This window comes from Papio anubis, chromosome 10 (genome assembly GCF_008728515.1).
Source record: "Papio anubis isolate 15944 chromosome 10, Panubis1.0, whole genome shotgun sequence".
Taxonomy (NCBI): Eukaryota; Metazoa; Chordata; class Mammalia; order Primates; family Cercopithecidae; genus Papio; species Papio anubis.
The window spans coordinates 55,414,395-55,431,281 of NC_044985.1; the positions used below are offsets into that span (position 1 = coordinate 55,414,395).

General features: G+C 34.6%; 1 protein-coding gene across 12 annotated transcripts in view; it reads left to right on the plus strand.

The window, feature by feature from the left end:
- Positions 1-16,887, plus strand: part of DYNC1I2 (dynein cytoplasmic 1 intermediate chain 2) — a 61,782-nt gene that overhangs the window by 26,637 nt on the left and 18,258 nt on the right. For all 12 annotated transcript variants that reach the window (XM_009182441.2, XM_003907602.4, XM_009182438.3 and 9 more), the window contains 9 exons: positions 728-843; positions 10,928-11,023; positions 11,237-11,399; positions 11,505-11,604; positions 12,105-12,230; positions 13,129-13,275; positions 13,632-13,745; positions 14,048-14,181; positions 15,034-15,178. In XM_009182441.2, the coding sequence (XP_009180705.1) occupies positions 728-843; positions 10,928-11,023; positions 11,237-11,399; positions 11,505-11,604; positions 12,105-12,230; positions 13,129-13,275; positions 13,632-13,745; positions 14,048-14,181; positions 15,034-15,178 (1,141 nt within the window). The remainder of the gene's footprint in view (positions 1-727; positions 844-10,927; positions 11,024-11,236; positions 11,400-11,504; positions 11,605-12,104; positions 12,231-13,128; positions 13,276-13,631; positions 13,746-14,047; positions 14,182-15,033; positions 15,179-16,887) is intronic.

The window sequence follows — 16,887 nt, forward strand, 5'->3', positions numbered from 1 at the left end:
CCTCAGCCACAGCTCTCTTTCATTGTCAAAAAAGAATGTGTTCCCTGTATTTAACTTAAACAGAAGTGACTTTAGTAGATTTATGATATTCAAAAGATCTGTTGCTTTAGTCTAAGTAGAATATCTGGACCTTAGTTTGTCCATATATGAATCAAGGACAGTATTGATCATGCAGAGATTAGAGATTTAAAAGTTTTAAATATTTCATTTTAAAGTCCAAATTGATAGTGTAATTCTCAATTTCTGCCAAATATAAGTAGAAAAAAAGCTTTCAGTAGAAACCTGTTTTTCAGTTGTAAAGCTGAATTCTCCTAGTGGCGAGATCAACTAAATGTGGTCTGAGTGATATCCATGTCTGATTCTGTAAAAAAACCCAGAAAGTACCATATCCCAGCTGAAACCAGTTCTTATAACAACCTTATTCAGTGGTCCACTCTGAAGTTCCTATTCTCTTACTGCATTATTGCCCACACATTTGTTCTAAATAATGAAATTACTTGCCCTTTTAAAATGAAAAATAAAAACACTGAATGATTCAGAAATATCTTTTGCTTTTGCTACCTTCTCATTCTTTTGCTAAAATAAAGCCAATTGTTAATCTAAAATTTCTTGAATAAAATGGATTGAAATTACAATGTTGGGTGCAAATGACTGTTTAATTCTTAATTTTTGAAAATAACATGGTTTGATGTAGTTGAAATGTATTGTTTGTATTTACTCAATTTAGACGAGGACCTATTAAACTTGGAATGGCTAAAATCACTCAAGTCGACTTTCCTCCTCGAGAAATTGTCACATATACAAAGGAAACTCAGACTCCAGTTATGGCTCAACCCAAAGAAGGTGAGTGTCTATCCTTAGTATAATTGTCATTGAGCACCTATGTTAAATACATAGATTCTTTTTTTCTTCCTTTGATTTTTGTTTTATTTCTTTTTTGCTTTTGTATTTTGGCATATTTTCTTAGGGAAATATGAGAAAACTAATGCTTTACAGTTTCTGTATTTATGTCTTCCTTTTTTGGAGTTTTAAAACTTACTAGAAGTTAATGTTGTAAGCTGTATGTATGGTTTCTTAATTTTGTTGACATAAATTTAAGTCTTTCAGCCCTTATTTTGTCATTAATATATACTGCCTTTAGAAGCCAAAAAGCTTAAGAATGTTCTATTTCTGTCATTGAGCATAATTCTTCCCCAAAAGAGAGTGGGTCCCATAGTAAACAAAGTCATGTAAATTATTTCTGAATAGCACACTGTACCCTGATGTTATTCATACTAATGAATAAATCTAGACTTAATTCTTAAACTTTCTCTTTTATGGTATAGTGGCTCTATTGTGTTGATTAGTTAGTAGCCTGTAATTTGTGTATAATATGGGGAAGTATGCACAGACCTATTGAATGTGGAGACCCTTTGGTTCTTAAACCAGAAAGCATTGCAAATAGCTAATGATTCCAGCATAAAGTACTATGATCTCATTTCCCAGTAAGGCTAATGAATTTATATCATACAAAAAAAAAAAAAAAAAGATTTATGTGAGATCCCTAATACACTTCACAGTATCTTATCTGAAGCTTTTGGGGCCACATATTTATTAGAATTCCGAATTTTTCAGATTATATAAAAGTAATAAAACATGTATATCATATGTTAACACTCCAGTAGTATTTTGGGCATTAATATTTTGGCAGCAAAGCATGTGAACATACTGAGTGAGAGAAGTAATGATTATAAATAGCTTTACGTCTGGTCATGTCAGAGTTTACCATCAAATGAGTTATGGATTTTAGAGCTGTTAACAATTTTGGAATAGAAGTTTTATCAAATGTTTGAATTAATGTATTTTTAAATTTTTAATTAAATTACCATGTTTCTCCATTAAGGAAAAACAAAAGTTGTATTCATTGCAGAAAGTCAGAAAATACAGGTAAGCAGAAGCGAGGAGAAATCCTTGAAATCCCTGTCTACTGCCAAAGAAAATCTTTAAAATTTCATATTTGCATATACCTAAAAAAAAATTAGGATTATGGCCGGGTGCGGTGGCTCACACCTGTGCTAGCACTTTGGGAGGCCAAGGCAGGTGGATTGCTTGAGATCAGGAGTTTAAGACCAGCCTGACCAACATGGTGAAACCTTGTCTCTACTAAAAATACAAAAATTAGCCGGGCGTGGTGGTGGGCGCCTGTAATCCCAACTACTTGGGAGGCTGAGGCAGGAGAATTGCTTGAACCCAGGAGGCAGAGGTTACAGTGAGCCAAGATTGTGCCACTGCACTCCAGCCTGGGCGACAGAGCGAGACTCCGTTTCAAAAAAAATTAGGATTGTAGCTGTTTACAACCTTTTGACTTAATAATAGATCATCACAGACACTTTTAACTATTCTCCTTTTGCTGTCCTCTGAGGATGGAAATGAAATAAATACATTAAACTTTTCCTTTCACTCTTCTCAAAAGGGGATGACAACATTATGATACATATAATTACACTTTCAAAATTTTGAGGAAATTTTGTTCAAGTTGTTTGTTTGTTTGAGACGGAGTCTTGCTCTGACACCCAGGCTGGAGTGCAGTGGCGCCATCTTGGCTCAGTTCTCCCACCTCAGCTTCCTGAGTAGCTGGGATTACAGGTGCCTGCCACCATGCCCGGTTAATTTTTTGTATTTTTAGTAGAGATGGGGTTTCACCATGTTGGCCAGGCTGGTCTCGAACTCTTGACCTCAGGGAATCCACCCACCTTGGCCTCCCAAAGTGCTGGGATTACAGGCATGAGCTACCGCGCCCGGCCATGTCCAAGTACTTTTTACTTGGCCATGTAAATTTTCTGTGTATTCATTGTTTTACATTCCTGCTGCTCCATTGGTTGGTAAGATAGCTTTTGTAGATGCAAGGTCCTCATCCTAACAGAAGAAAAACACTGATGATAAACTTGCTTGAGACATAAGCAACTTTTTTTAAAAAGGAAGGAAAGAAAGTGTGGAGCTGTCAGTATGAGAATACTAATACTGCAGGATTCTATAATTTCTAGAAAATATTATTTTGTTAACTAGTATATTAATTTGGTGAGTATTATGTCTGCCATTTAGGAGCTACATTAGTAGATATGTTAACTCAGAAAGTGAGCAGAATAGCCAAAACGAAGGCACCGTAACTCATTTAAAAAAATAAATTTAGGCCTTTTTCTTCATCTGATAATTTGGAGATTGTATTTTTAGTTACACTATTACACTTATGGTACAGTGCATTTTGGATTGTTTCAAATATAAAGTATTCTGAAAGTATTTTGAGTAATGCCTATTATATATATAGTTATACTCAGTTTAAGTGAAGCCTTTTTTTTCTTTTTTTTTGACAGAGTCTCACTTTGTCACACAGGCTGGAGTGCAGTGGTGCCATCTCAGCTCACTGCAACCTCCACGTCCTGGGTTCAAGTGATTCTCCCTCCTCAGCCTCCTGAGTAGCAGTGACTACAGGCGTGCGCCACCACTCCCAGCTAATTTTTGTATTTTTGGTAGAGATGGGGGTCTCACCATGTTGGCCAGGCTGGTCTCAAACTCCTAGCCTTAAGTGATCCACCCACCTTGGCCTCCCAAAGTGCTGGGATTACAGGCATGAGCCGCTGCATCCAGCCAAGACTTTCATTAAAAAAAAATTTTTTTTCTAATTACTATAGTGGTATATCATAGAGAATTTAGAAGTATAGAAAGGATATAGAGAGGAAATGTCTTTGATACTGCTGTGTACCACCCATTGTTAATATTTTGGTTCCAATGAATATGTCTCCAAACTTCTTATTTAACTTGGTGACTAAAAATTATAACACCAAGAAGTGCCTACCACATATTAGGCATAGTATGAGACACTTTACATCATCAGTAATGCTGTCACCAAAGCCCTGAAAGTTAGGTATTGGTTTTGTTTACACACCAAGAAGCTGAAACTGAAAGAGTTAGTTTATCGAGCATCACATAGCTAGTAGGCTGTGATTGTAAACCAAATATGACTGATTCTAAGGTGTACTTTCTCTCGCCACTGAAGTAGCAACTCCTGTTTTTCTATAGTAACCTGTAGTAAGTTGTTTAGTTTATATTATCTAGCACTGATTCTACATGTTTATAGATTATTTGCTCCATATAGAGGCACTGGCTTATCCTTTCTTTGGATTTGTCATCCTTTTAGTTACAGGTTGAGGTATATAAGTGAACGGGAGGAAAAAAATGCGTCCTGGTACGATGGAGGTATCCTTACCCTTTGGAAATATTTATAAAAATGAGATATTTGGGCAGTATCCTTTGGGGAAAAAATAAGATAATTTCTTTTCTCTATCATTATAGTTACTTTCATGTCAGGACCTCTTACATTAAGTTTCTTTTCCCAAATTTTTATAAGTTTTAAAAGAAGGAAAGAGAAAAACCTTGAAATTAAGGTTTTATAATGGAAACACTGTGTGCTTAACTGTTCTTTTGCTTACCCATCACTTTAATACAGTGGTTCTCAAACTTTGCCTGGTTGGTTCCCATTTAAGAATGATGTAATGAATTCCAAAACTCACCGTAAAACAAAATTGGTGAAATCACAATTGGCGTGTAACAGACAGCAAACTGAACTTCGGTAGGCAGTAAAATCCGTGCAGAAGTAATGTAACTTACCAAATTGAAGGTAAAAATTGGTCATAGACTTAAGTCTTACCTTTCTTTTGTATTCTTTTTTTAAATAAAAATGGCCAAGCCTATTCCTTTAAAAAAGCAGTTTTTATTCTGCCTTGTTTTTCTTTTTCCACCTTCTGGCCACCTTCTTGCTTTCAAGTTTACTCTGTAAGTTGGTAGTACTGTCTCTGAAGTGCGGTGCTTTGCTGTCTTAAAGCACCTACTGTGAATGAAATTGACTAGTACCATGTGACTTCACTCAATTTTCTTCTCAGCAGGTGAAAGCTTCTCTTGGCAAGAACGTGGTGCCCACAGATATGCTCCTGAAAAAGTTACTTTCTTTACCTTTTAAAAGTTTTACCTCTTTTGAAAAATGGCATTATTTTTTCTTATTCACTTCTTCTGTATGGATTTTTTTTTAATTTTGCTACTTTTTTGAAAGATTATTAAAGGAAAAAGAAATCCTGAAGGTTACCTAATCTAATCAGCTTGTTTATCTCTGAGGAAACTGAGGTTTAAGGGGATTAATTGGTGAGCCTGAGTCCACCGTCTGAGAGAATATCAGGCATACATCCAGAAACTGGTAGTTGATTTCTAGTGAAGTGCCATTTCTCTTATTCCATTTCACTTTCTTATCTGTGAAGGAGTTTATAATTACTGTTGGTATTGGCTTAGTAGCCAGATATGTTTTCTTCAATACCTGTTGATTAGCTTCATAGTGTGTAGAAAATTATTATATGTGAATATCTTGTAATCACTTATTGCATGATCTTAACATTTGGAATTCACTCCCAGAAGACCAAATTTGTATGCCTTCTGGTTAATACATCGTCCTTATCTAAAATGGATTTTTCTGTAATCCCAGCACTTTGGGAGGTTGAGGTGGGGCAGATCACCAGAGGTCAGAAGTTTGAGACCAGCTTGGCCAACATGGTGAAACCCCATCTCTACTGAAAATACAAAAATTAGCCAAGTGTGGTGGCACACACGTGTAATCCCAGCTACTTGGGAGGCTAAGGCAGGAGAATCGCCTGAACCCCAGAGGCAGAGATTGCATTGAGCCAAGATTGTGCCATTGCACTCAAGCCTGGGTGATAGAGTGAGACTCTATCTCAAATAAATAATTAATTAAAATGGATTTTTAAAAGATTCTGGAATGAATAACACATTTAATAAATTAGTTTTAACCCTCAGAGGACCTATGAGAATATAAATATAATTGAAAATTGAAGCATTGTTCTTAATCTTGATTGAAAGACTTTAACCAGCATATCTGAAACCCTGGCCTCAGAAAAATGTAATATTTGATGAGATCACAGATAACATGACCTATGTAAGAATGCTAATACTGCCAAAATGAAACCCAAATTTTATATAAAAAGGACTGTGATTGGTCAAAGTGGTGTGCGCCTGTAGTTCCAGGCACTCAGGAGGCTGAGACAGGAGGATCACTAGAGCCCAGGAGTTTGAGGCCAGCCAAGGCACATAGCAAGACCCAATCTCTTAAAAAAAAAAAAAAAAAAAGGCCGGGCGCGGTGGCTCAAGCCTGTAATCCCAGCACTTTGGGAGGCCGAGACGGGCAGATCACGAGGTCAGGAGATCGAGACCATCCTGGCTGACACGGTGAAACCCCGTCTCTACTAAAAAATACAAAAACTTAGCCGGGCGAGGTGGCGGGCGCCTGTAGTCCCAGCTACTCGGGAGGCTGAGGCAGGAGAATGGCGTAAACCCGGGAGGTGGAGCTTGCAGTGAGCTGAGATCCGGCCCCTGCACTCCAGCCTGGGCGACAGAGCGAGACTCCGTCTCAAAAAAAAAAAAAAAAAAAAAAAAAAGGCTACAGAGAGACAAATTTTGTGTTAAAGGAAGTGGTATAATTAAACTATTAGTCGTTTCTTATTTCCCCCCCAAGCTAGCGTTATATCTATATTGAAATCATTTCTGATTAAAAAGTCAGCTGTGTATTTTTCCCTTGTTGAAAAGCCAAAGAAAGCCAAGTGACCTTGCATCTTATTCTAGACGGTGTAAAAAAAGAAAAGGAATGGATTCCATTGATACATTCATGAAGCTTTGTCCCAATGAAGATTTTCTTTAATATACATTTGATTTTAAAGAGTAAGGTATAAGAAGATGAAATGATGGACAAATGGATTGAAATAGAGTGATTCAAAATGAAATTCACCCAGAAAAGAAGGGATTTTTTGAAAATATTAAAGGAAAATCATTCCTATGTAATCTGTATTTTTAAACTAATGATTAAAGCATTTTCCTCTAATATTTTCATAGAGGAAATGAAGTTATTCATAACTTGTGAAGTTATTCATAAGTTGAATTTTTATAAGTCAAATCATATTTTTATATGCAGCAAATGTCCTGACTTTTAGAATTCAGTGTCAGCTTCCTTTATACCAGGAATAATCAGACTACCTTATAAGTTAGGAATTTTTCATAGGATATTAAATTATCTTAAAATGGGATGCACCGTTATAATAAAACTACATTAGTAAATTGATGGACAACAAACATATTTCCTAAACACCAGTGCACTAATGATGGGATTTGTTTTTCACTTCCTATTGAGATTTAATCATTAAAAGTGATAGATTCATAAGTAGCAATGTTTGTTCAGTAAGGATTTTCTAAGATACTGTATTACCTTTTAAATGTCTTGTAATATTTTAAAATAATTCAAAGTATGCTTTGTGACATACTCTTAGCTTATCTTAAAGGTATCTTGAATGTAAAATGTATCTTAAATGTACCATGAGGTACAGATGAGAAAACTTGCTCTGAAGGCTCCTTCCTTCAGTTTAACAAAAGCCACCCATTTCACAGATGATTTAACTTTGATTAACCTACTCCATTGTAACAGGTTATTCCAACAACTGGAATTTCATTCTTTGGTGTTATTTCTAGGTGCAGCTTAATTTACAAAACAGCTTTTCTTTCTGTCTCACCAAAATACATCACAATTTTGATGTTAACTCAGTAAAAATTCAGTGGTTCATTAAACCTAGTTTTAGCATTCATTGACAAGAGATTTGTCATTTTAAAAGTAACTGCTACTTTTATGCACTCTTTACTGCTCAGTTTATAACCTTAGATTCCTTGTCAGAGAAAGCATGGAGTTAACCACTTAGCATATTGTAATGAATATTCATCAATAAATTGATGTGACATGGCAGCCCCATTTTTCAGTCTTCCTGCTCTGTTACAGTCTTTTCCAGTTTTAAATATAGCTCATCATGTAATAAGGACTAGATTAGAAAATCTTTAGAACTGTAATTTTATTTTTTTGGCCATGTTAATAGTCCTTTGGTAGCTATCATATTAGCTTATAACAAGAAAAGCGTATTTGTTTCAGAAGAACATTCTTTAATCTGATGTTATTGATGTTAAGCATTTTTGTCAAATATTTAGTAAGTTTGATAATTATTTAAGATCAACCTTACAGCAAAAAGATTGCATTTTACAGTTTTTAAGAACAGCATTGTTTTTATGTTCCTTGAAATTTAATCATTTTTATGAAGCCTAAGTACCAATGATAGTTTTAAAATCTGGTTTTAATCTACGTAGAAAGGGAGGGTATGTACTTTAATTCTAAAATAAAACCCTGAGAGCATGTGTTTAAATAGTTGATACTCATCATTCAGCTACAACTGAAAAAATTTATATGGACAAACAGGCATGGCACATGCTGTATAGTACACAGATATAGATCACTGTCTGACATATTTCATCTACATTTTAAATTTTAAAAGGAAAAGAGTGTCTATAAACAAGATCTTTTCTGTTAAATATGTAAATTATGAGGTCACTTAGCACTAAAGTACTGACCATATGCATTATGACAGGAATTTGACACCTGTCATTGGAAATGGTACTTAGAGGCCGTATAATACAACAAAGTTGAAGGAGGAGAATAAGATGTGGGTAGGAGGCTGTAATTTATAATTCACAGTGCTCAAGAATGACCCGTCCTGGGTGATTCAAAATTCCTATCTTTGATTTTAGGATTTACATACAGTGAACCCTACTAGTAAACAAACTTGATTAGGGTAACTGGTAGCGTTAGCAGAAAGTGGAGAATATATGTATATTCTTACAGTGAATTTTTAGTTGAAGTAGATGTCCTGTATTCTAAAAGACAACTTGTAAGTTAAATGTAATAAAATTATTTTATTACATTACGCCTGCAGGTGACTTTATGGAAGAATTTCATTCTAATGCTTGAGTAATGTAGTATAGAATTGCTACCAGTTATACTATTTTCAGATTAATAATTCGTTGCATATGAGAATTCATCTAAAAAGGAGTAGTGTCTTTCTGTTTCTCTATGTGATTATTTTGCCCCAAAAAGCTTTTCATTTTTTTAAGTAGCACAAAAGCTGTAATTGGCATGCTTTGTAAGGAAGTGTCAGTGTGCAAGAGAGTGGCGATCACTAAGAATTCTTTTACGTGTTCTTTCCCCTTTGCACCACCGCCTCCTCAGCAGGGTCACTGAGATCACTAGCTTTTCTTGAAATGGCCATTTTCACTGGCAGGTGCATTATACCCTGTATTTTCAGATTGTTTTTCCATTCTGAATGTTTGGCAGGTTGATTGCTCTGGCTGCATTGACGGAGAAAGGGCTGACAAATGTGGTTGGGCTGGCTGAAAAGACAGTGATTACTGTTTTCCTTTGTGGCTGATTGAGGCCCTTGAAAGGAAAAATTTTAACCTTCACCATTTGGTTCAAAAGTATGAGCATATATTGAAATCACTCGTGCCATTTATCCTAGTTCTGTAAACTTGTCAGAACGTAAAAATCGCTCAATTTCAAGTAATGTAGGATTGGCATACGTCATTATCATTTTGATTAAGTTGGAGGTTGTATCATTGTGTGCATTATACAGTGTCATTTAAAGCTTTCTTTCCACAGGTACAGTTATGTTTTTATTGCTTATACTATAGAGTTAGAAAGATTTTCATAGCTCTCTAAACCTAACACTATGTGTGTGGTTTGGCAGCTGGTGTGGCCTACAAGCTGCATTTTGTTTGCAGGGTAAAGGCTTGTCTTTAGGCCTCCTGGAGTGCTGGTAATTGCACAGACCCGCCATTGGGGAGAGACACAGGATTGGAAGCAGTGAAGCGGAAGAATGTTATGCCATCCCATTGCCACCTTGTAGCAGAAAGACACAATCCCAGCAGTGCCATCTGGTTGTTGCTATCTAGTCAGCTGGCCTGGCTGCTGGGACCATGACTTGGCAGCTGGTTCCCATTCTTGACCATTCTTTTGTGTACGTCGTATGTATGTGTGTTTTAGATAATTTTTTACATGAGTCAGGGAAATGACTATAACAAGTAAAGTCCCCTTATTGAATAGGCTCTCATTACTTGAGCTGCACTCTGCTGCAGATGCCTGCTGCTTTTCCCTTATAGACAAATAACGCATGTGTTTAGGCAATAAAAATAAACATTTTCTTCATAAAAACCCATCTCAGTGTGTAGCAAAAGAAAAGGTAGGCAGGGTTATGTGTTCTATAACATTTTAAAATAAATGATTTTAAATTACTTCCTGGTTTGGGATGTAAGAGATTTAGTAATTTTTTAGAAGTCTTATAAACATTGTATATTATCCCAATGTATACTTTTATTCAAATTAAGAAAACATTATTTTAAGTGCTTATTGCCACATCATGTAACAATAGATGATGAGACTTGCATTTAAAATGACAGAATAGAAAATGTGGTCTTATAGCTATTATCTTCAAAATCTGCCTCTCAAATAGCAACCTGAGAGTTAATGTAAGCCATCTTTATGCCATATGAAGACCCATTAGACACTGATGGTTTCAGATCACAAGTAAGCAGCCAGCTCTGTAGGCTATTTTAGACATTTGATTTTCCTCATTCTACAGCATTAATGTGTCAGCATGCTATATAAAACTATGCAGGAGTTGCATGTTGTTCTGTCTAGAATGATAAATGCTTGCAAGCTTTTAGAGACTTCATGAGGAATTCATCCTAGTTGCTTATATATCTTATTTCAGTTTATGTAGCTACAGAATTTAGGGTGGCTGTTGCTGAGGTACCACATAGGTATGTATAAAAACCAAGAGGTTCCACTTAATTATTTGATTATGTTGATAAAAATCCCTATTATTTGTACTTGTTCTGTCCTGTCCGTGGTTTAGTTTTGCTTTTATCTTGGGAGTTGTGATACCTTCTGAAATACTGTCTCAAAAGTTACCAGCTATTTTCATTAAAATAATTTATTATATCCTTCTTTTTTTTTTTTTTTTTTCAGATGAAGAGGAAGATGATGATGTAGTGGCTCCTAAACCACCTATTGAACCTGAAGAAGAAAAAACTTTAAAGAAAGATGAGGAAAATGATAGTAAAGGTATCTTAAAGAATTAAACTTTAAAAAATTTTGTTGATTTCTGTTAAGATTCCTTTTATTACTTATGTATTAAAGCAGTATGAAATGCTGTAAATCAAATAAGTGAATCTGATTGAAAAAGAATGTGTAACATTCATTGATCCATACTGTGATAGTGAGTTGATGTGATTTGCCTGACATAAATCATACTTCAAAAAATTATTTATTTTCCAGCTCCCCCTCATGAGCTGACTGAAGAAGAAAAGCAACAAATCTTGCACTCTGAGGAATTTTTAAGTTTCTTTGACCATTCTACAAGAATTGTAGAAAGAGCTCTTTCTGAGCAGATTAACATCTTCTTTGACTACAGTGGGAGAGATTTGGAAGACAAAGAAGGGTAATGTTAAATTGCTAAGATCTTTAGCTTCAATAATGTTAAATTACTTTAAGAGTGATAAAAATTATAACACCATCTTTTGTGGGGGTTGGTCTTTTTTTGTAGAGAGATTCAAGCAGGTGCTAAACTGTCATTAAATCGACAATTTTTTGACGAACGTTGGTCGAAGCATCGGGTTGTTAGTTGTTTGGATTGGTCATCTCAGGTAAAATGCAACAAAATGGCTGCTCTTAACTCATTTTTAAAATTATAATTAGCAGGTCATTTTATTTTAATTATGAGAATTTTGTGTAATAAATCAATATGTATTATTTAAAATTAATTGGATGATGGCTCTAATGTTAACATACTCATATTATGTACTTTAGAAGAAAGATTAGAAGCATTGTTTATTTTTAAAATTCAGGACTTGATGCTATAGGCCAGTTTTACTAATTTCAGTTGCTCACCAAATCCTTTGTGTAAAATTTGGACACATATTTTAATTAAATGTTTTAACATTAAAACATTTAAAATAATTAACTGTTCTAATTTAAAATTGTACTAATGTCCCAGTGAGCGTAACGCTAGAGATGTCTCTCTTGATGAAATGTTAGGTTTTTGTATTTTCAGAATAATAATCTGATAAAGACAAATGACTAGGAATATAAAACAGTTCTTATTATAATGCATAGCCTTTCTTTTCCTCTTGATTCTTCTGAGCAGTATCCGGAGTTACTTGTGGCTTCTTATAATAACAATGAAGATGCCCCTCATGAGCCTGATGGTGTGGCCCTTGTATGGAATATGAAATACAAAAAAACTACCCCAGAATATGTGTTTCACTGCCAGGTATGGTGGTCTTTTAACAGTCTTCCCTTCCTCAAGTTTAAGAATTCATTGATGAATTAAGACAAGTGCCTTTTTTCTTTTCTTGTCAACATAATGATTTCATTGGATTGGCATTTTACTAAACCACTCCATATTTGCAAACAGATGTTAACAGAAAACTGAAGACTTCTCAGTTCAACATGATCTGCCTTTTGTAGCTTTTCTGACATCTCTTATAATGTTTAATCACACCTAAAGTCCTTTGCAGTTGTGATTTTCTTTTATGGTGATTGACTGTATAAAAGGAATCTTTTATAAAATGTCTTTCCTACAGGGAGTTTCCCAGGAACTTATTTGTGAATATACAATTAGATGGTTGGCCCACTGAATTACTTATACATGGCCTGAGGAATTGGAACTAAATGGTTTTAAGTAGAAACATATGGTTGAAGTAGAAAACAGATGCAGATTTTTAAAGTAGATTTAGTAGAAGGTTAGAATTTGCAAGCCTTTTCTGGTTGCTTAAGTTAAAATATTTTAATAATGTCATAATCTTGAGTAAACACTTACTTGAATCAAACTAGCATGTACTCTACTGTTAGATTACTGTCTCAGAGGCTAATGCAGGGCTAGTTATCTTTTTAATACTATAGTTAAATAACTTTTTGCTTTCTTTGATAAATTGGTTAAACCTACTTATGTAAACAGCCATTACATTGGACTTTTAAGCAAAAAATATCTTAAAGATACATTTTTATATTTCTGTAACAGTGAAAACTTTTAATTAATTTAGTTAGTTTTTTATAACCTCTAATATCATACAATGAAGAAAGAAATATTTCGGAAATAGATTGGTTTTTAGAACTTGTCAGGCTTTTTTCATTTGAATCTCAAGTATGAAAATCTTACTTATTTGCAGTCAGCTGTGATGTCTGCCACATTTGCAAAATTTCATCCAAATCTTGTTGTTGGTGGTACATATTCAGGCCAAATTGTGCTTTGGGATAACCGTAGCAATAAAAGAACTCCAGTGCAAAGAACTCCACTGTCAGCAGCTGCACACACAGTAAGTAAATAAGGTTATTTCCATTAGGCTTCTGTGCTCCTTCACCCTTAGCTATAATACTTAGTGTAGTGGCCATCAGAGTCATCTCAGAATGCACTTCCTTTGGTGTATGAATTCCTCACCATTTAGCAACCAAGAATGAAGGCCGTCTTTTTTTTTTTTTTTTTTTTTTTGGAGATTTATTGGAAACTCATCTCTCTTCTGTGACAACCTTCTGTTAATAGCAAACTTCACATTAAGAATACCCACAAGTTATGGGACTTGATAATAAACAGAATGCTTATAATTAGACTAAAAATTTTGTTTTGCTTTTTGGTAAAATAATCCCTGAAAACTTTTTTTTTAAATATCTCTAGCACCCTGTATATTGTGTGAATGTTGTTGGAACACAAAATGCTCACAATCTGATTAGCATCTCTACTGATGGAAAAATTTGTTCATGGAGTCTGGACATGCTTTCCCATCCACAGGTGGGTTATACTTGGGAAACTGAAATTTTGAGGTAAATGTTATGTTTTACATGTGTGTATACCTCAACTTATGTTTCTCATAAACTGTTTTATAGTAGTGTTACAACAGTTTATAAGCTGAAGCATGTTTAATATAGTTTTTTATGTATATATTTTACTTTGAAACCTGCTTCATTTAATTGAGGTAGATTTATGTAAATAATACAGTAAAAGAATTGTTTACAATCAAAGACTAGAAGTTTTTCTACAGAAATTTAAAATTGCAAGTTTACAAACTAATTTTCTCAGGTTTTTCTATGTAGGATAGCATGGAGTTGGTTCATAAACAGTCAAAAGCAGTAGCTGTGACATCTATGTCCTTCCCTGTTGGAGATGTCAACAACTTTGTTGTTGGGAGTGAAGAAGGTTCTGTGTACACAGCATGCCGCCATGGCAGGTAAACCTAAACTGGAATTTGCAATAATTTAAAATTCTTCCTTTAATCCTATTGAAACAAATTGCCTTATTTAAGTAGAAATCTGTCATAGATCTACTTGTTATTTGTGACAGATTTTTTGTGTTCAGGCACATAAAATTAAAAATACCTTTTTGTATAAAAGATAATTTGGGATTCATGATGTGTGCTAGATTTTGTGGGTTGTGGTTTTGTGTGTGTGCATGTACTCACATAAGTTAGTGATAGGCAGGAACATTCAGTAGTTACAAATACAATATACACATGCCAATATTGACCTATAGACTTATAAATGAGATTTTCAGCTGTTATCTATTTTGATGTAGTTGGACTTTCAGCATTAGTTCAGTCTCCTGATAATTGTACAGTAATGTCATACATATTTTAAACTGAGTAATATTTCTCCTTCCATTCTGTCTGTTTTGAAATCGTCTAGCTGTACCTTATTGCTTCCTTTAAAAAAAAAAATTGCCCAGATTTCATCTCAAATATAGATCACCTTCACTTCAAAGCTTTTGATTTAAAAGTAGCCCTGATTGTCTCTCTTAAATGTAGTGTATCTTTGTTTCTATTACACCATTTCAGATACTGGACTTTTGAGGTCTGTTGTCAACAGCATGATGTTTACAGTTCCAAAGGTACTTACTGCTTTTGTAGTATTACTAAATGTGGATGGAATAACACTCAACAAGGTTAATTCTGATAAGTTATGAGCACAGAGTTAAGTCTGTCAAAATTAAGTGAAGGCCTGATATATAAACCTATAATAAAAAGTGTGTGTATTTGGTCTACTTATAGGAGACTTCGCTAACATTTTCACTTTTATGAAATTAGCAAAGCTGGAATCAGTGAGATGTTTGAAGGGCATCAAGGACCAATCACTGGCATCCATTGTCATGCAGCTGTTGGAGCAGTAGACTTCTCACATCTTTTTGTCACTTCATCATTTGACTGGACAGTAAAGCTTTGGACAACTAAGGTATCTAAAATATAGATGTCTGCTATTTGCTCAGGTTTCTGACACAAGGTGGTGATCTGATACTACACAGGAATGATGAAAACCTTTTAAATCACAATTGTTTACTAATAGATGAAACCTGCTAAGAAGTTACACAGAGCATGAGTGAACTACTAGATGTTGTAGTTTTTATAAAAGTATGCTAACAAGTATGGTGACCCTACACAGAATCAAAGACCAGTCTTCCCACCACTTCAGTCTTTTTGAATACAGAACTGTTTACCCTGAACTGCATTGGGGAAAAAGCCCTGAGTATCTCGCATAGCACCTCATATAGTTGTCATTCAGCTCAGCACAAAAGCTATGCATTTGCCCTTTGGAGAGTTTTTAACAGCTTATTCATAACTACAGTGGTTCACAGAGTTGATGAGAAATAGGGAAAAGAGAGAGAGAAAGTGATTTATAATTAAGTCGTGTATAATATGGCTGTATGTAGTAAACTGGAATCCTTAGGAAAGCATTGTGTAACATCATGGATGCATATATTTTTTGTTATTCTATGATAAGCCATTTAAATCATTTATTTTGATTTTAATAAACTTCAGTATTTAAAAAACCCATTTATGTGATAAAATGATTCCTGATCCTTCAGTAATTCCAGATAAATGTGACATTGTCTTACCTGTTAAAAAGTCTCAAGACAAATCCAAGTAGGCAACATTACCTCCTGTGATAGACTTATAGTTTCATTTAATCTCATTTTATAATGAAAGTGCCTTAACTTTGCTGTCTAGTTTTTCTGTGGTATTACATTATTGTTGGGAAAATGCATACTAAGCATCAGATTCTATTTAAATTAAATTCTAAGGTTTTTTTTTTCTGTTTCCATCTGCCTTATCCTAAATATTGACTTTTTAAATAATCCATCATAAGACAAAGTTTAGAGATCTTTGGTTCTTCAGTTTCTGTGAGAAAACCTAATGTAAGAGATGTTCTTCACTATTTTAGTGAACTCCTAATTATTTATCAAGTGTTGGCCTTAGAAGTCTAGGATGAACTCATTATTCATTCTTGTCCTTTCTTGATGCCTCCTTTCTGTCTAATAATGAAATGGGTTAGAAAACTTTGCCTCTAAAAGCTCGCCTTTTAAAATTGAGCATTTTCGGGTTTATCATTAGCAGATATAAAAATAGTGTTTACCTTAACTCTAATAAAGGAGACAGATGCTTAACACAGTGTCCAGCAAATAATAGGCACTTACCGATGTTTAGTGTCTCTTTTACCTCTTAATGGGGATCAGACAGAGCCTGAATACATTTAATAAGTCGTCTCTTTCCTTTCTTGGATTGTTCTTGAATTTTTGTTCTTTTAATGAAATTTATACAGTGGGAAAAGGTAGAAGAAGATTCTCAAAGCTCACAAGCAAAGAAACGCATAATCTAGCTAGCATAGGTTGAGCATTCCTAATCTGTAATGCTCCAGAATTCAAAACTCTTTGAGCGCAGACGTGACACTCAAAGGAAACACTCATTGGAGCATTTTGGATTTTGGATTTTTGGATTAGAGATGTATAACCATAAGTATAACACAAAAACAGCAGGTCATCAAATAGTGTGTTTTGTCATAAAATTGACAAGAAAAAACACTGGCCGGGCTCAGTGGCTCTTTGTAATCCCAGCGCTTTGGGAGGCCGAGGCAGAAGGATTACTTGAGCCCAGGAGTTCAAGACC